Consider the following 20115-nt stretch of genomic DNA (forward strand, 5'->3'; position numbering starts at 1 on the left):
CTAGCAACAGAGGTGGAAGACCTCAGGTCTGTTTGCACTACTCCTTCTAACCATACTGTCTGTCTCAATCTTTCCATCATAATCAGAGTGAGTTCCTCTCAAGTTTAGCGTTTCTGCTTAGAGTCTGGAATGAATTTTCTGAGAATTTAGAAGTAAATATTTTTAACTACAAAACACAAGGAGTCAAAGAACTCCTATCCTATGAAAAGCTTTGCTTTCTGCAGTGGAAAGCCTTGCCTCAAAACCCCCAGCCATGTAACAGTGCAGGCGCTTTCCACTTCATGTGTAGCTGCATGTGAACTGTATTTGCGTAAACATGGTCGAAAGGCAAGGGAATTGTGGATATTTGATGTTATAAATACTTTCTGCAGTTATATAAGCTGAGGCCAGCTCATATATCTGGCTGAGGTCAGTGGATCCTGACGGAGGGCCAGCCATTCCATCAGAAGTACCTTAAGCAACGGCCATCTTCCTGTCTGACTAACCATCATGCGTTTGTTCCATTAATTGCTGTGACTCAGTGTTTGGGGAAGACTAGCCCTGTGATACAGGTTCAGCCTTTGTGGTTTGCTGTTTAAAGATCCCATGCTTGCTCAAATGTGCATTCTCTACAGTAGCCCTGACTCAGGAACAGGCTGGCTTGAATAAGAGTCCTTCAGCATTGCCATTGATCATGGCTAGAAGCAGGGCGGGACTAGGAGCTTCCAAGGATGTGTGAGTGAAGATGAAGTGTAATCCACACCAGAGCTAATCATTCACTGTACTAATGGACTGAGCATCTCTTGTTGCTTGAGCCGAGTTGAAGCTTTACCTTGGGGACATTACCAGCTCTGTAGCTTCTGATCTGGAGGGAGAGGACATTGTGAGGGCAGACCTGAAGCTTTCCAGCTGTTTCGTCTCAGCTGGGTGAGCAAATCTAAAGAAGGCTCTGGTTCACCTGCTTTGGAGTGCTGGACCTTCTTGATGTCACATCAGTGTCTTGGTGAAATTGAAGTCTTTAGCTTGACTGTGTAAATGCTGACCTTGAGGGCCTCCTTGGGCTGCTTCTCAGCCATGAGAGGGAGAGCTTGCTTAAAGCCCAGTTTAGCCCATTTCCCAGGGCAGGAGGAGGCAGAGGTGAGAGGAAAAGTCTGATCTGCAGAGAAGGAAAAGGGGAGTCTGTCTGTGTTGTGATGTTATGAACACTTCCACATCTTGCCTTCACAGCCAGAACCCTGTGGAGGGGAAATATATCTTCCTGGTCCAAAGCTGGGAGCTCTCCCAGCTCATCAGGGAGATGTGAGGACAGGGAATGGAAGGACAGGGATGTTCTGGAAGGAAGGCAGAGTTCTCATGCTGTTTCTAATCCTGCCATCTAGTTAGCTAGAAAAAAAAACCTACTAAAAAAGTGATTGTTCTTCTGGAGTATGTGGGAGGAATGGGATAGGGGAAGCCAGCAGAATGGAGGGGGAGGGACAGGGTATCCCAGCCTTGGCATCCCTCCCCTGTGACCATTTTGTCCCTCCCTAGACTGGAATCCCATTTATTCCTCCTCATGGGAAGCGCACTGGGTTTCTGCTGGAAGGAGGGCTCTTTGGTCACAGGGCCTCCCATGCCCCTGGTGCTGAGCCCCGTTCCTTGTGGTTGGTGCCACAGGATGAATGCAGGGCTTCCACATCTCATTTACTTGTTTCTGAATACTATTTTATTTCTGCATACACATTCCTCCTTTCAGACCTTTGGGCAGGCAGCCCCCTGCCTTCTTCAGCCTGGGGTTTGGCTGCAGAGATGCCTTTTCTTTCTGTTCTTTCTTATCCCCTGCCCTGTTTTGCTTAAAATGAGAAGCAGCTTTTATTTTTTATGTGCCCACTGGGTTCTTCATCAGTGGGATGCCCTTTGCTATAGCATTTTCCAGCCTGGTAATTGAGAGGGGGATGGCTTGCAATAACCTAATGATTGACAAGACACAATTAGAAGATCCCTAAAGGATTTTTCAGTGTCTGTACCTTCTTGTGGCCCATCTCCAGTCAACTAAAGGGCCAAGAGCTGACTGCTGAGATGCAAGATCCTCTGTTGTGGTGTTTAAAGCTGGGGAGAAAGGGAATGCAGCTACTCCATGACCAATCCTTTGCTTCAAGCCAAACTGCCCTGGGAATAAGATCCACGCTGTGGGGAGGAAGAACAACAAATAATGAATATTTAGCTAAGAAATGGTGCTTCTTGACAGGTCAGTGGTGTTTCTCAGCCCTTCCATGAGCCACACACAGAACATGCCACCCTTATTTCTTCACCCTCTTGCAACCCTGTTGGGCTTGAAAGAATTGCTCAGGGCATCCCTGAAGGCCCCTTTCCAGTTCCAACCCAGTGTTCACACAGCACGGCTCCACCAGAGTCCCAGACCTGCTGGTGTCCTTCCAGGGACACAGTGATCTGTAGAAAGCCCTGTCTTAGAAGGAATGCCCTGTACTTAAGGACGTGAGGCAGTCCAGTAGCACGTGGAGCTGATCCAGGAGCAGATTTCAAGCAATCTGTGCTGTGGCTGGAGACAGGATCACACTGTGGCCCTCTGCCAATTTTAACTTTGCTGGCAGGGGCACTGATCGGCAGCAGAGATGCAGTAGCAGAGACTCTGCTGTGAGGTAGCTGGCACAGTAAATCCTCCAGAGCCCTGCAAAGGAGGGAGCAAGCTGTGCAGGAGCCAACTATTCACTGCGCTGCCATCCAAGCTGTCTGGGTTAAAAGTAGTTGGGTAAAAACAGCCTCCCATGCCATGGAGGTATTGCCTGGAGGCAGCCTGGGCACATGCTGGGCTTTGCTTTTTGCTCCCTCATCTTGCTGGTATTCCCCAGCCCTCATTCTTCAATGTGAGGCAATATAGAAAAGTGGATGGAGCAAGGAAATGAGAAGACATAGCTAATGAAAAGCTTCAAAACAGGCAAAAGAGATTTTCATTTGAGCAAAATAAAGAAAAGGAGGCAAGAGAACAGAACTAAGCACCCTTGAGCACCCTCCATGGACAGTTTCCCAACAGATGTGGTATGGAGCTGTCGGAGCAGGGTCAGGAGTTGGAGATGCTGGCACTAGGCAAGGGGAAGGCTCTGCTCCACCTGGCTTTCCTCAGCATCATTGATCCTTGCCCTTCCCATTGCAAGCAGGTGGGCATGAGAGGAAAGCACATTGTCCTGCAGCCAAGGGGCAGCTTGGGACAGGATCAGCGTGGGTCCTATCCAGTTCCATGATGTTGCTGTCAGTATGAGGTGGCAGCTCGGGGCAGTTTCTGGGGGACTTAGACCATACCCATGCTGCAGTATCTTTGACAGTTGAACCTGCACCAAACCAGCTTGGAGATGAATTGTACCCCTGATTCAAGGGGCTGGGATGCCCCAGTGAAGAGAAGTAGGACTATGGTGGGTGGGCAGTTCTTGCCTAGTTCACTTGGTGCACCTTGCCCAGATGCAAACCTCTTTGAATGGGAGGAAGGGATCTTCAGAAGCGGCATTTTGGAAAATCCCTCTCTAAAATACACAGTAAATTCAGGTTGGGTTTGTGGTAGAAGCTTAGTAGATTGCAACAGTACCTCATGAGAGTTTGTTTACTCCCTAGGGTCTGGTTTGGAGGTTGAAGCAATAGATCATTGATGTTTTCTCAGTAGGTACCGGGGCAGTGCATTTGAATCTTCATATGGACTTGTGCTGAAGGTAGCTTCTACTTGGCACAGCCAAGTGTGTCAGGGCTTTGCTAGGCACCTTGTTCCCACTAGCCATGGGAGCTGGCATGCTTTAGTTATCCATCTAGGCTAGGGAAGGTCTTCCGGTTCAAAAGATTGTCCCTGCAAACCCACAGCATGTTCTGGTTTTGGAGCCTTGGCACAAACCTCATCTGGAGTTGTAAAAGCAAACCAAAGGAGACACTGAAGTATAAACATGCAAAAAGACACAGAAGGAAACGGCAGCTGAAATGATTGAAGATCGGTGTGGGGGAGCAGTGTGATCAGAAGGGAAGGAAACCCCACCCACACCATTCCACTCCATGAGGGCAAAGGAAACCTTCCCCAACCTACAAAAGGGTGAACATTTTCCTTCTTAGGTCTTCATCTGGCACCTCATTTGTGACCTGGAAGCACGATGAGAGGAGCTTTACCCTAGCACAGGTGAATAACAGAGGCTGCCTGCTGTCTCTTCCTCTGGGTGACGTTCTCTGTACTTGCAATTCTAGGCGGAGTTGTCCTCAACCCTGCTTATTACGGTATGCATGGCCACACGAACACCATGATCCACGAAGTGGGACATGTCCTGGGGCTCTACCACGTCTTCAAGGGAGTGAGTGAGAGGGAGTCTTGTGATGATCCCTGCAGGGAGACAACCCCATCTATGGAGACAGGAGACCTCTGTGCAGACACTGCTCCCACACCAAAGAGTAAACTCTGTCGGGATCCAGACCCTACTAATGACACCTGTGGCCAGACGCATTTCATGGGAACGCCCTTCAACAACTACATGAGTTACACAGGTACTGATTAATTGTCCTTGGAAACTCTGGGGGGTCACCTTCCCTAGAAACGAGGTGTTCTCTCCCTTCCACCTCCACTGACAGTCCTTTCCCTAATTCCCCAACTGTTGTGATTCCTCCTGGTGTGTTGGGTTGTGACAGGCTGCAGCCTGTGCTTGCAGTAGCTTCTTAGCCCTTTTCTTGCTGCAGGCTGTTTCCATCCCTCCCTCCGTGCCAGTCTGTCACTGGACATGCATCAAGGCAGTTCTAGTCTGCATGGTGGCATGCCTTTGTTCTCCAGTCCTGAAGCAACTTCATTATTACTATTATTTATTATTATTACTGCTGCTACTATAGTTTTTGGACCTTGGAGCCAAGCCCTTCTAGCTTGGTTTCCAAAGGCATGCCACAGAGGGCTGGTGTTCCTCCTGGCAGCCCAGGAGGACCAAAGCCTGAAGAACAATTTTCTCGCTCTCTGCTGACCCACCGCGGGTCCCAGGAGGACGGAGACACTGCCCGGGCATTGGAGCTGGTGCGGGCTGATGTTGAGCAAGTGCAGGGCTGTGGAGCTGCTGAGGCAGTGCCATCTCGTGGCTTTGGGGACAAACGGCACTACCGAGTCCTGTCAGGAGAGCCACCACACGCTGGTGTCTCCCAGGTCTTCCCAGAGATTCCCAAAACAGGGTTTGGAGACCAGGAGGAGGGCACGTTACCATGCCCTGCCAGCTGACCTCTGTGACTCTCAGCCCGGCCTCTCTTCCCCCAGATGATGACTGTACCAACACCTTCACCCCAAATCAAGTGGCCCGGATGCATTGCTACCTGGACCTGGTATACCAGCACTGGGGCCAAAGCAAGAAGCCTGCGCCCATCCCGATCCCTCCCATGGTCACGGGGCAGACGCAGGACTCCCTCAGCATCTACTGGCTGCCTCCCATCAGTGGTGTCATCCACGAGAGGTAAGGAGTCTGCTGTTACTACGTCCTTGGGCTTGTGGAGGAGCCTGCTAGAAAGGACAAGGGATCCTCTACAGTGCAGTACCCCCCTCCACTTTCCTCTTTGGTTGTCTCCAGCAGAACCCTCAGACAGAAGAGCTGGGCTGCCGTGATGGCCCTGCTGGCACATGGGCTCTCCCGCAAGCTTTCTGCTCTCAGGGTGCCAGGAGGGGAAGCCAAAGAGTGTCAGGAGCCAATGCCAATTCTTAAACCCCAGAGCGCAATCACAGAATGAAAAATGAGCTTCATTTAGCACTTATTGTATAAAATAGCTATTTACCAGGAGGAAATGCAGCCTTGTGGTTAAGGCAGGGAGCTCGAACCGCAAGAGTTGGGTTTCGTTCCCAGCGCTGTCATGGACTCATGGTGTAACTGACTGGGGGTAAGTCAGGAAACTTTTCAAGCCAGAGGAGTGATGCTGAGGAACCAGAGTTGTTTGGCTGGTGAGCAGTGCATGGCCTTGAGTGTCGGGTGGCTGTCTGTCTTCTCTTCAACACTGGAGTGTCACCAGGACCTGGATACATCACCAATGCCTCTGATCAGCAGCTCCTCTTGTTTAAACTCTTTGGGTTCCACCAGGTTTTAGGTCTGCGCTTTTATTATGGGACCTTAAACACAGGTTAAAGAGCTCTTGAACTTGTTTCAAAGTTGCTTCACAAAGCTGTCTCTTGCAATTAAAGTGCTGTTTGAGGGCAGCTGGGACGCTCTTGGATCAGTGTTTGCTCTGTTTTCAAAGAACTAGTGCTCTCCACAATGGGCCTTTTGCCCAGGGATAACAAGAGCACATGCCTGCCACCTCCAGGCATGACAGCCTCTAAGTGCTGGGTGGCCTCAAGTCATCCAAACAAACTGGATGGAATGGAGGGTTTTGAGAGCAGGAAAACAGGAGTCTAGAAGGCAAGCACTCTGTGTTCGGATCTGTCCTCAGCTCTCACTCGTAATAGGCTCTGGAGCTGCTCCAGTGTGGGTGTCCTGCATCTGCTGAGATGAGATGGTCAAGGAAAGAAAATGAGGCTGACCCTTACCACAGAAAAGCATCTTTTACTTTCGTGGAGAGCACAGTGGGATCCCCTTTAGCTGACATTACTATGACTGGTTTGTGTTACAACAGGAACGAAAGCCAAAACCTGACTCGGGTTTAGCAGCGATAGACCCGAGGGCACCCACCCAACTCCAGAGGCATCACTCTGGGAACTGTGAAGTCTGTTAGCTCCACTTCATGTGTCGGGAATAGGTGATTCATTGGCTCATCTAAGACTACCCTAAAAGAGGAGAGGTTAAACCTGGCTTGTCTCACAGTCACTCTCCTGTCTTTGACAAAGCTTGTCCCAAGCAGGATGGTATGCCCAGGGGCTTCCTGGGAGCTTAGCTTTGCTTTTCCAACTTCTTATCTTATCCTGCCTGGACAAAGGTGGATGGAAAATTAGTTGATCGTGTTTAGACATGCCAATGCCTTTGCTTTCTCTCTGCAGGGAGCAGGACACGCTCTGCGATGACTGTGCGGAGGACGGCACCTTCCATCAGTATGTGCACGAGGCCTCTTCCCCTCGGGTTTGTGACTCCTCTGGCTACTGGACCCCAGAAGAAGCAGAAGGTAAACACCTCTTCTCTTCCCTTGGCTATGAATCTCTTGGACAGAGATGAGATCTTCTTGGGAAAAGATAAAAGTTTCTTCTTCTTGAGACTGAGAGGTCTACTCTTTGGGGAGGTTCTTCAATGCAAGAAAATTCTACCAGGAGTTACCTGGTAACTGCTTTGGACAAACAGGACACCCTGATATTAACCCTGATTATTTCCCAGGAAGGTACTAATGAGAGATATACTGGCCAAAAGGAGAGGCCTTTTCTTGAAATAAGTCTTACAACATAGATCTTGGGACCTCATCCAAAACCTCAGGGGTATTTCCAGGCTTTCATGCAAGTCTTGTCCAAAAGGAACTAGAGGAGCTCCTTGCTGAATCCCACTGAGTCTGTACCAAGTCCTGGGCACTCTGGGTTGGATGCAACCCTTCGCTGGCAAGATGAACAACAGGATGTCACAACTTCTCTTGTGCTGAGGCCCAGATGTTGGTTTAGAGACCCACCTTGTGGGCATGGTGGTGGTTTTCAGAGTCATGCAACAGCTATAGGAGCTGTTGGGTTTTTCATGTTGCCTCAACTTCTCAAAGGGCAAAGCAGAGGAAGCAGGAGACCAGAAGAAATAATCCTGTGTTCTGTATGTGGTGCACATGCTGCTGTTGAACCACGCGGAGCTAGGAGATCTGTTAGTTCTGTGTTTCTGCACATTTGAGCCACTGAGGCCGGCGGAAATTTTGCCAGGGTGTGCAGAGAAAGAACATTATTACACCTTTGGGAAGAAGCTCATACTTTGAGAACAGGAGTATTAGGATGTAGCTGAGATTTTGTGTCTGAAAACTCTCCAGTTTAAGTATCTCCTGCTAGCTTTGCAAGGTGGGTCTGGGAGGGAAGGAATCAACTTAAAAAATCAAAGTGATTTGTTTGGTATCAGTGAATGAATACAAAAGCTTAGCTCACTGTCAGTGGTTACTGTTTCCCCTGCTTGCCTGATTCACTGGCAAATTAAAACTGCTTCTGTAACCATTGCATGTGGTTTTCTCCTTTGTGTAACCTGCAGTTATCACAAGTGTGTGCTTGCTCTGGTGGAAAAAAAAAAAGAACAGGTTTTACGGTTTTTAGAAGATTAATATTAAATGGGCGTATGTTTTGAATCGGTGCTGAGCCCTAAAGAAATGCTTGCAGTGGTTGATGAAGACAAGGGTATTTCAGCTACAGGATGATGAATTCCAGGGATGCTTTCTGAAACAGAAAGCCCAAAGCAACACTCCTCTTGCGGAGTGCTAATCCACCAGGGAAGGCAGACTGGGGATCTGAGGTCAGCCTGGGCACTGTCCTGGAGGTCCTAGTGGAAGACCAGCATTCCAGAGCTGCTTCTCTAGCTTGCTTTGGACCTGGTCCCTTCCCGCCTGTGACCTGTTCCAGCATGTGGCTGTGGAAAGCGTTGGTCTCTGCTCTGCTTAGCCTATGTCCAAACCTGTGGAGACACAGAGACTCAGCATTCAGGTACCCTTGGCAAGCCTTCTGTGTGCATGGGAGTACAGAGCCAAACTTCATGTCCCTCAGCTGTGTCCAGGCTGTGTCTAGAGCTTGGCACTGCAACCAGCTGCAGCATGGACACCACTGTCCCTGCTTTAGAGGCATGTGAGACACCAGATTGCCAAGCCTCGTGCTTGATGCACAGCGAGGAGCTGGGAGACTAGGGGTGCTTGTGGCTTCTTAGGATGTTAGGGCAGCTGCCACCAGTTCTGGCACATGCCTGTAGTGGGTGCAAACCCACCTGGGTGTGCAGCTGTAAGATGGAGATACCATGCTGCAGGGAGGGTTGCCCCTCTGGGTCCTCTTTGAAGTCAGCTGTCCCCTACTTCTCATCAGCCTGCTCCTTATCCTTCCTGCCCAGGGCCTCCAGATGTTGATCAGCCCTGCGAGCCCAGCCTGCAGGCCTGGAGTCCAGAGCTCCACCTGTACCACATGAACATGACGGTGCCATGCCCACAGCCAGATGGCTGCATCCTGGAGCTGCGCTTCCTGCACCCAGTCTATCCAGATTCCCTCACCCTCTGGACCACGTACCTCTCCACAAGCTCCCCCAAGGCGCTGTCTGACATTGAAGTCTTGACAGAGCAGGGAGACTCCATCCACCTGGGTCCCCTGGACACTTTCTGTGACGTCCCCTTTACCGTGAAGCTCAACATCCCTAAAAAAGTGTCCGGAGTCAAAATCTACACTTTTGACGAGAGGATGGAGATAGACACGGCGCTGCTGACCTCCTTGCCCCGCAGCTCACTCTGCTCTGCCTGCAAGCTGATCCAGTACCGAGTCCTCCGTGACCCCCCGTTCGCCAGTGGGTCCCCCGCTGCCCCGGCGCAGACACACCGACACTTCGTGGACACGTGAGTGACGAGGCTGCTCTGCCGCAAGGCCCAGCGTGCGGCTGCGACGGGTTTGGTGACCTCCTCGCGTCCTGCCTTTGAATCCCTAGATGGTTTTGCTTGTGTTTTGGTTCCCCCTCTGCCCCACCCCGGGAATTACCACGTTCAGTGCCAGAGCAGATTCCCTTTTCAGCACTGAGGAAGCTTGTTGTAGACCCATCACGCTAGCTTGACCCTTACCCATGAGCCCAGCCTAACTAGAAGGAGCTTGTTAAACCCATAAACATTTTACCCTATCAACTCAGCCAGTAAAATGATGATTGGAGCTAATGCCACTTCTCCCCAGCTCAGACACTAGGGAAATAAGCAGCAGGCCCCTCTGCATGACCTGGCAGAGACCCTCCTCCCCCAGTTTCTGCCTCTGGCAGTTCAGAGTACAAAGACGTATGTCAAACTGTGACACCGCATGGGCACACACACGTGATTTCTCTAGCTCTGGTGAGCAAATCTATTGCAGATGTATGGGCTGTTCCTTCCTGCCCTTTCTTCAGGTCCTCTCTGTTCTTGCAGGGAAGTCATGCCTGGGCAGGTATACCAGTACCAGGTGCAGGCCATCTCTGGGACAACCTCAGGAGAAGCTTCACCACCGCTCATCCACGTCCACGGAGCACCCTACTGTGGGGATGGGAAGGTGACCATGTAAGTCAAGAAACTCAGGCTCTCAGGTTCTTTAAGCTGCCATGTCATACTGCCCCAAAAGGAAGCACCAGGTTGATCCTCCACCCATGTGCACTTCACTGACGATGCTTCACTGAATCCTTCCGTCAGATTGGACTGTTGAGTTTGTGTTTCATAAAATGGCATGTGCACAGGAGGTGGTCTTTTTGAGAAGCAGAGTCTGCATGAGGGGAGCTACCTGAACATCATCTGTGCTTGACTGCAGTGCTTGGATTCTAGTCTATCTCAGTGAACTGTTGCAGAGTTAACCCCAAAGGGATGTGCCTTTGCGACTGGCCCATATAGCCTTTTGTGCAAGGCATGCAGTGGTGGCCCTGCAGGTGTAGGTTCCACAGCAAGTGCAGTTCCACATGATGTGGTGTCTTTAGAAAGATGTCTCCTCTCTGCTTAGATACCCCACATAACAGATGCACCACCTCTACATTGTAAGACCTGCTATGTCTGGGGATAATTATACTAAATTTCCATATTTTAGCTTTTTCAGACTTGAACTTCCAGGTTACTCAGAGTCATTTTCCTTTGTAGACAGCTTTCTTAACAGTATGAGGAAAGTGAACAATTGAAGCAAGTGCAGGAGGGATTGTGGTATTGTACAAGACCCAGCAAGGCAAAGAGACTCACAGCAGGTCTAGCTACTGAAGTGGTGTCATCTGGTACGTCTTTAGCATGAACTCATTCTAGCTGAAGACTTGGTCCAGAGAGAGCAAGTGACCACACTAGGCTCTATTGTTAAAATCAATAGAAAAGTGAGATGAGCAGAAATGGGCAGGTAGCAGCTGAGATTTTTGGCAGGCTTTCCTGCCCCTGGGCTGTTGTGGGAAAGGCCATACAGGAAGCTCTGTCTGTGAAAGTGGTTGTTTTGTTTTGGTTTTGGTTTTTTTTTTTCTTTTCTTTTGTACCACGTGTGGAACAGTGAGACAAAGGTGGGAAGATGGCACACAGTGGATCTTTCATGTTTGAGGAGGCTGGAGGTGGGTGAGCATCACAAGATGTATGTATGAAGTTTTTGATCCTTGTGTTTTGTGCACTCTGCGCAAAGGAATTGAAGCATTTCCACCAGCTCCTCTTATCGGGTCTATTTTCTGCAGTGTGGAGACAGGACCGTTTCAAAGAAACTGCAGGCAGGTTTTTTTTCTTCATAGGATGCCATGCACGTCAGCTGAGCTGATCCTTGTTGCCTCTTAGACTAACCTGCTCTCTTCTCCTGCCTCCCCTTCTCCAGCTCCCACTGAAACACCAGTCCCATCTCAGAACCTCCTACTCTCTCCATAACTTTCTCCAGCAGCAAGTCTTCCTGATGCTTGTTTCTCTGCTTTCTTGCCTTGGGTCTTACAAGAAAGGCAGTGTACAGTCATGCCTTCTCCCACATGCTGTGTTTTCAACCTCTTTTTAACCCCTGGCAAGATAAGCTGTTTTCTTCTCTGCCACCGTACTTCACATGTGGTTCTTACTCTTCTCCCTGCTTCTGTGGACATGGAACAAAGATATAAGGGTCCTCGTTCATGACTGGGCAAAAGCACAGGAGTGGAGAGTCAAGTGTAGTGTTAACATGTCTAGCTGTTGTTGTCTTAGGAGCCTGGAGGAGGAATGTGATGATGGGGACTTGCTGGACGGAGATGGCTGTTCCAGGAAGTGTAAAAAGGAAAAAGGCTTCAACTGTGTCGGTGAGTCCAAGTGGATTGAGACCTCCTTTTGAGGCAGGAGTCAAGACTCTGCACATTATTCACACTGCTCCTCAGAGCAGGATGTGATGCACCTCATCACAGCAATATGTGGATCTGTTGCTGGAGTGATCCACAGAGCTGATTGAGTCCTTGTGATGGGAAATCCCATGGCTGAATGGCTAGCACAGCTCCTGGGACAAGAGGAGATGTACGTGCCTGGAGCCTGGTTTGTAAACAAGTCATCCCTGGTCTCCTTGCAGGGGAACCAAGCCTGTGCTATGTGCATGATGGGGATGGTGTGTGTGAGCCGTTTGAGAAGCAAAGCAGTGTCCTGGACTGTGGTCCCTACACACCTGATGGATACATGGATCTGTGGGCAGCAAAAGCCTATGCCTCCCATCAGGACGTGAAGTCCTGCCCTGCTTCCTTGGTCACTGGAGAGCCTGATGTGAAGGTGGGTAAAGGCATGGCCAGACCCCCAGGCTTTTCTGGCGAAGCCTGTGCAGTAAAGCTGGGGAAGCCACTGCTGCAAGGGTGTACTGAGGCAACGACAAAGCCTTCAGAGGAGCTCTGAAAGTGTTCCCCGGTCACTACATGCCCATGCTGGGACCTGGGCATTTCTCACACCCCTCTTTCAGTAGTGCCTAAGCCCAGACATTGTCATATGTGGAAGGGTGTTTCATCAAGGCAGGGAACACCTCCCCCAACCATGCAGTTTGCTGAACAGTGACCACCTCTGTCCCACCAGCTAAATGCACAACTTTGAGCATGTGAGTAATCCCACTGGTTGGTTTAAAAAATCCCGTAAGTCTCATACCTTATAAGGTCAGGGCTTGGAAGGATAAAATCATGCATACATCAGCATCTGTGCTGCTCTCAAACTCTCTGATCTAAAGCCAAGGAAAAATCAATGGGAGAATTCCCATCTTTCATATGGGCTTTGGAGCAGGGCCTAGAGGTCTGAGAATGGCAATTTGCGTGATGGGTGTTAATGTGGTGTGTGTATGTTCTTTCCTAGCAAGCTGAAGAGGGGCAAGGAATATGTAGAGAGGTCATATTTAGCCCATTATACATGTATGTCTGTTGACCCGATATATGGAACAATCTCCTTGAGACCTACAACATGATCAAGTTGCTTAGGTATACATCTGTATGCCCTGGGCTCAGGTGTCTGCTCTTCTAGGATGACACACATCTCCCATGTTTTGTCTGCCAGTCCTGTGGGGATGTTTAGGACACCATAGGGCATCGAATGGCACACAAGACTGGTACTCAGGCAAACAAATCCCACCTTAGGACCTCATCAGCCCAGCCAAAATGGGGAAGCTGTGGTCTTACCTACCATCTCAGAGCTTGGCTTGTTGTTTCCTACTCATCCCCACAGGCATCCTGGGGTGCTCAAACAGCATCTTTGCAGCACCTCAAAATGGCAAAGGCCTCCTGTGCACATGTGGACAGTGAGATGCCACTCCTGCATAGGAACCCACATCCTAATTGTCTTTATGCTAAGAACCAACTCAGGATCCTTCTCAAAGTTTGTTGAGTCTTCCCTGAGGTTTTGTAGTTGCTGTTTCTCTCACTTTCCTTCCTTCTTTCTGTGTTAAAATAAATCTTTCTTTTCAGGTATGTAAATCTCACCTTCATGATGTGCCAAAGGACCTTTCCCTGGCTGCTTGGTTCCCCTGCAATCCCAGCCAAGACAATGCTCCAGATCCGGATGAGGAGAGGACGCCCTTAGGCAGTGAGGGAGTTTGGCTCAAGGTATGTGAGGATACCTGGTCAGGCACAGAAGGATTTGTTTATCTTTGCCCCAGCACTTTGACAAGAATCCATCCTTTTCTGTCCTTTAGGAGCTACAGCAGTCTTAAAAGCTGCTCATAGGACTCTATATGCTACTGAACTTTTCACAAACCTCAAATGCCCATGGCTGGGCCTTATGTATCTGTCCTGTTCCATCTGCAAAAAGCAAAGCCATCGTGGGGCAGATTGCCAGAAGAAGGGCTGTGCCCAAAACCAGAAGCCCACAGAAATGTGTTGAGGCTGAGAAACAGCTTGCTCCTGACTATTCAAGCTGTGCCATTACACCCACAAAGTGGGAGTGGGGGGACAAGTTAGGTTTAAAGTCCTTATTGCCTCTGCTGCCTGGGGCTGTGACGAGTAATAGAGTGTATCTGGATATACTTTGTCATCCTGAGGGGTCCTGAGGGCTTCAGGTCACTGCTGGATACCGAGCCCACAACAATCAGCTGTGGCATACAGGTCTTCTGGCTCCCCACCACAACTGACTCCAGGCCAAAGGAGGATTTCTGTGCTCAAGATGCTGGTCTTGCAGTCCAGTGGAGGCCTGGGGGCTGCCTTTGTAGCTAGAGGATGCCTTTGGAAGGGCACCTTGGAGGGTCAAACCTCTGTGTCTCAGCAGGCAGAGAGGCAGGACAGAGGAGAGCTGAGAGTTAGGCCAACGGGATTTTTACAGCGTTGGTTTTCTGACCACAGACACAGTTTAGAGATTTCGTGGCTGTTGCCTGGTGTTACTGGAAAGCTGGGCTCTGGTGTGCTGCTTCCTCTGAAGTTTGAAGGGCACCTTGCCCTGCTTTGCTTGAGGTTGTCTAGAGAGGACCTCTTCCCAAGATGTTCAGACAACTTGATGAATCATCAAACCGGAATCAATAAACATGGCTGTTGTCTCCGAGATCCTCTGTCTCTCAAAAAAGCCTCCTTTAACTGTTTGGGTTTGGGTTTTTTCCCCCTTTCTTCCTTTTCTGTGTGCTCACAATCTACTTTCCAGCTTCAATCTTTGGTCATGACAAATGTGCCTCCTCTCTTCCTTTGCTAGTGACAAAGCCACAATCACTCCCTCTGCTCTACCTAGATGAAAGCTTGCTTTCCACTTCTCACCAGGGGTTAAAGTGTGTTCCAGTTTTACTGGAGCTTGTGGTCAGTTCTCTTCCTCCATGGATGTTTATATTAAAGACTTTCATTACTGTTTCTCTGTGCTCTCTCTAGGAGTGCTATTATTTTCCACCCATAAAATTATTTATGGACTAGTAATAAATATGCCCTTTTTCTTTTTTTCCCCATTTTAATAGAGTTTGCCTGATTGGTAACATATTGGGTTAGGAAAGACAGCTTCTTGTTGACAATTTGCCTGGCACACGTGCCTGCCCGGGAGGGAGCTGTGCCGGTCATGCACATGCAGCCACACGTGTTGGGGGGGTTCATGGCCACCAGCTCCCATGGCCACTTTAGAGCTGTTGCACCTGTGTCACCTCGGTTAAAGCCACTCTACAAAACTTGTCCGACGGTAGGAACCACTTCGGACCAACATTTCTCAAGAGGTGGCACCAGTGAGCAAAGGAAAAGCTGGGTTATACTGTAAATGAGTTGTGGGCGAGAGGTGTCTGTCTGCACCACCTAAGGAAGCATCTCCCGTGCACCTCGAATCTGTCTGGGAATCGCTACCATTTGCAGATTTCTGGCCATGCTTTGTTCTCAGTTTCCAACACATCCTGTCAGGAGAGAAATCAAAATCACTTGGAGGTCACGCATCCTGACTTGCTTACAGAAAATTATGCAGAAAGGGGGAGAGGGGAGGAGAAAAATTAAGAAGATGGCCTGCTGTGGCCAAGCACATAATATATATTAAAATGAAAACAGGAACTAAGAAGTTAGTCAAGTCAGCTGTGTCAGTCTAATTTGGGGACAGTGTCCTTCACCTCCATGTAGATGCACTGTAGGATGAGAAAGACTAAACCCTCCACCTTAAGCTGTGTAGTCGGAAAGCCTCACATGACTTCCCCAACCATGTCTCCCCACCCAGTGAGGAACCATGCTTGGAGAAGCAGGCAGCAGGTGACTGGGCTAAAACTAGCTTCCTCTGTGGGGCTTCCACGCTGCAGCTCTGTCCTGGGATGCTCCTCAGAGCAGGCTCTGAGCACTGTCAGCTTTTCTTCATCTTTTCTCTGTTTTTGCTTTCCTTTCCTCTCTTCTTGCTTTCCTGTTTCTTTTCCTTTCTGCCCCTACTTTTCTCACCGAGAGACAGTAGGGATGTACCAAATAATGTCTGAGCCTCCTGGTCCACACCTTGCAGCCAGGCCAGCCCTGCATGAGAGCAAGCCCTGGCCAAGGGAGCATGTAGGCAGTGGTGAGGACTTGCTTGTGGGGTGTTTGCTACAGAGCATCTCCTCACGGGGTGGGAACCCTGGGCTTGAAGCCCAAGGTTTTCTCCAGCTCCTGTGTGTGAGCAATGCCTGACGTGGCAAGAACAACCCCGAGGCTGGGCTGCCATCACAAATTGTGTGGTTGTCCCCTCCACTCCTGCAGTCTGTTCCTTGGGCTGTGCCCAGCCAGCTGGGACTTGTCCTCTTCCAAAATGCACCTTCGCCTTGAATTTCTGGGCTCCGTCCACACTGGAATTCAACAAAAACACTCTATAGGGTGGATCTCTTGATCAAAACATATCTCAGCACTGGGTGGGGGGTACCAGGGTGGGGGAGAAAAACATTTCTATCTTCTTACTTCCAAAGAACATCTGCCTTGCCATGATTGATGCCATAAGTTTCCCGGCCGCCTCCTGTAGCCGTCAGGGCTGCAGACAAGTGGGGAGCTGTCAGCTCTCCTAGAAGGCAGAGCTTCTTCCTGCAAATCTTTCCATGTATTGGCTGATGGACAGTTTATAGTCACCCCCGGTACCAGGGCTGTTCTTTTGTTGGTTTGTTGTTTTTTGGTTTGGGGCTTTTTTTCTTTAATGTAAACCTTTGGTGGCAGGGCTGGTAGCTGTGTTCTCCGGGTGCCTCGCTTGCCTGGCCTGCACTGCGGGGGGTGGGAGTCAGACCCTGGTGAAAGGAGGCCAGCAAACGGGTTATCCAGGGTCTCAATCAGGTGTTGCTCAATTTTAAGAGCACCATATGTAGAAGCTGGGAAGATGCCATAAAATTCTGGGAAGGCGGGAGTGATACATTTGGGGAAGACTAGTGCAAGGGAGAAGGGGAGTTTAAGAGGGAAAGGACCATGTTCCCACACCTTTCCTTCTCTCTCTCTTCCTGTTTGCTGCCCTGCATATCTACAGTCCCTGACACCCTAACTACGCTCCTGCTCTCTCACCGTGCTCTGTCTTTCTCTCCCTCATGCATACATGGGATCAGAAAGGCTGTATTTGATATATGTGCTCTCAGGGTCTCACTTGCCCTTCTTCCCAGGTGTGCTTTGAGAGACCCGCAGTGCCCACCTCCCTTCTGATCTTCCTGGCCTCTGATGGCACTGTCCCAAGCCACCAGAGCAAGCCGAGGGTCACTGTCCAGCTGAGCGACGTACATGGGCTGAACCACTCTTTGGGTGAGCAACCTATGGGCTGTGGCACCAGTACGTGCTGTCCCAGCAGGGACAGCAGGAGGCCCTGGCCATTGCTGCCCTGGCCATTGCTACCATCTCTCACTGGGTTGGGTGCTGCTGTCCCCTATTCCCTCTTGCAGCATCTTCTGCTTCCCCGGCTGGTCTGTTGGGATGGGTGGGGGAGCAGAAGCAGCAAATGAAAAGCAAAGAAAATATCCCTGGAGCTGAGCTAGTGGCTTCTTTCTTTGCCCCGTCTTGCAGGGATGTATGAGCTGTCATGCCAGCACAACCCCCTCATCATCAGCGTGACCCCTGGTTGGCAGGACCCATCCCACCAGGCTACCTCAGTGCTGCTGAACTTCTCCTCCCCACTCGTGGGCATTGCAGCTGTGGCTTTGCGGACATCAGCTCAGCCTGGCTCCTCTGACCCTGCCACCTGCCTCCTGCAACATGAGGAGGGACATGGCCATCAACACTACAGGTATGATCTCCTCAGGGCACCTCCAAACAGGTACCCAGAGTACTTGTCTGGGATGCTTCAGTTCTGGGGTTTTTATTTGCTCACTGAGTGTTTGATGACTATTGTCAGGTGATGTTTGAGGTGGTGTTGGAAAATCTGATGTAACGAGTCTTCATCTGATATCTCGCTGTGGGAGAGAAGGCAGGAAAATAGATTTTTTGCAAACCTGCATTAAAGAACTGTTTCCTGGTGGGAAAACCAAGCTCCTTCTGCTGAGGAGTTATCACTGAGGATTGCTGCTGAAGTTGAAACGTTGTTTTTTTTCAGCATGTGTTTTACAAGTTCTGTCTCGATCCATTCCAGTTCTCCCCACGCTGTGGGAGGTAGGGATGAAGTTCTCCTCCTCTCTGGTCTCTCCTCAACAAGTCTCATACTGCCCCCATCGTAACACGACAATAACTATAGTGGTAACATTATTGATGTCTGGTACTCACAGGCATCTGCCTGTCCTCACAAAGCAGCAGAGAGGGTCTATTTGCAGCAGCGGCTCTGCTCTCCAACGGGATTGTGCTGCAAATGGATGGGGAAGGACTGTCATCCCAAATAGGCTACATAAACAAGGCAGAGCGTGCTGAGCAGAGGTGCAGTCCCAAGGAAGAACCAAAGGATGGTGCTAAGCTCTGTCCTAGAGGGGTGGTGGTGCTAATGACATCCAGACCTACTAAGTTTGGCTTTGCTTTTGGATCCCAGGCTCCCTGAAGTTACAAGTTTTGCTGATCCAGGGCTCTGATTCAGCCAGTTGCTCAAACTGTGCCGCTGGGAATACTGATGTTTGGTTCAAGCTTTGCTGGAGCTGTTGGGGCGTTAAGAGTGGAGGGCTTTGGCTAGGGTCATCGCATCACCACTACTGCTATTTGTCTTCTGTTGATGGCCCTGGATGGACGAACATCCCTGATAATGAATGAGTGTGTGTGTGTTTGTCTAAAAGCTTGTGGGATCATGGTACAAATGATTTATGTAGAGTTCTGGAAGCCATGAATATCCTGCAGTTGCTTTATATTTACTTTTTTTTTTTTTCTTTTAAGTGCATGTGTGATTTATACAGAAACATAAATCTTAGTGAGTCAGCATATAAATATTATTCTCAGCTTTACATTAAAGGATCAGTGTCCACCTGAAATGTGGTCCATTTCCTCCTGGTAGCTGTTACAGCTATATACACACATGCTTCTAAGATCCCAGCCAACTGATGTGGTTTTGCAATTACATTTTCTCATCCTTTAAAATAATTTTGCACGCTTGTTGCTCGAGAGCTTCTCTCTTGTACTCAAAAGTGACGGCAAGCAGGAAAAAAAAATGCACTGACTAGATGCAACTGAGCATTGCCTATGGATGGGGAGAAGCTCACATATAGACAAATAGAGAGGAAAAAAGATGATTTTCTCTTAAGTCTCATTATCTCTGAAGCACAAGCCACTTCCCGTATTGCCAAAGTGCACAGAGCTGCGTGCTGTCCCTCTTGTGTGGGTACAGCAGAACCCAGCAGGATCCTCGTGTCTCCTCCTCCCCTCACCACTATCCTTCAGGCTCACCTTGACCTTGGCATAGCTGCCATGTGCTGGATCACAGGTTACACACGTGCCCTTAGCAAAAATTTGGAGTAAAACAGATTCTCAGAGTTCTCTGAATAGGAAATGCTATTTATAATATTGCTTTTATGGGCATAAAGCTTGATTTAGAGGGGGGTTGGGCTTACAGCCTCCAGTAGCCCCACTAATAATAAAGGATCTGCCTCTGTTAAGTCAGGAAACATCTAAATATCTCCCTAGTATTATATTTTTTTTTAAATCTACTTCTCCAAAATTGATGTACAGCAGTATTTTTATTTTTAAAGGTTAATAATCTGTTTTGTTTAATGCAAGTTGAGTCGAGGGGTGGTGGTGGTGTGTATTAAAAAATTCAGGAATATAAAATCTTCAGAGGTTTGGAGACTTTTGACTGTAAAAGATCCCAGAAGATTTGTGTTATTCCTATAAAGAATTGACCGTTCGCACGCACCCAGCTTCATATACACAGTACGTGCATGTACTTTCCTAAAAATAACCCAAGAAAAGGACAGTAACAAACGCAACAAAGCAACGAGGTTTCCTGACTTCAGTCTAGAACTGCTTGTTGCCAAAATAATAAATATATGACAGCTTGGTATTTCTGTAGCATCTTTCATCTTGAAGGATCTCAAAGTGCTTTGCAGGCTGGGGAAAACAGAGATCATGTTTTTGCTGATGAAATGCAGCCACCTCCAGGTCAGGATGCAGCAGGCATTTGACGCTGGAAAAGTACAACCTTGTTTTGAAAAGAGAGCTGCTTTCTGCTCTTGGACCTGCTCGAGGCACCGAAGGCTGGAAGAGCACTTGCAGACCAAAGCAACGTGGTGTCCCTCCCTTGTACCTCACAATCAACACCAGGAACCCCTTTCTCTGCCAGCAGCTCAGGGCTCTTTGCTTTCTGTACCAAATC

General features: G+C 49.2%; 1 protein-coding gene across 1 annotated transcript in view; it reads left to right on the plus strand.

Moving 5' to 3' along the window:
• LOC103780790 (pappalysin-2-like) overlaps nucleotides 1-20115 on the plus strand; it is a gene marked incomplete at its 5' end in the record, with an annotated part of 89302 nt that overhangs the window by 26734 nt on the left and 42453 nt on the right. The window contains 9 exon segments of the mRNA XM_008948480.1: nucleotides 4195-4488; nucleotides 5234-5426; nucleotides 6935-7056; nucleotides 8937-9429; nucleotides 9979-10107; nucleotides 11719-11810; nucleotides 12071-12264; nucleotides 17006-17141; nucleotides 17400-17619. Coding sequence (XP_008946728.1) covers nucleotides 4195-4488; nucleotides 5234-5426; nucleotides 6935-7056; nucleotides 8937-9429; nucleotides 9979-10107; nucleotides 11719-11810; nucleotides 12071-12264; nucleotides 17006-17141; nucleotides 17400-17619 — 1873 coding nt within the window.

The sequence above is a fragment of the Merops nubicus genome, unplaced genomic scaffold (genome assembly GCF_000691845.1).
Source record: "Merops nubicus isolate BGI_N331 unplaced genomic scaffold, ASM69184v1 scaffold1061, whole genome shotgun sequence".
NCBI lineage: Eukaryota > Metazoa > Chordata > Aves > Coraciiformes > Meropidae > Merops > Merops nubicus.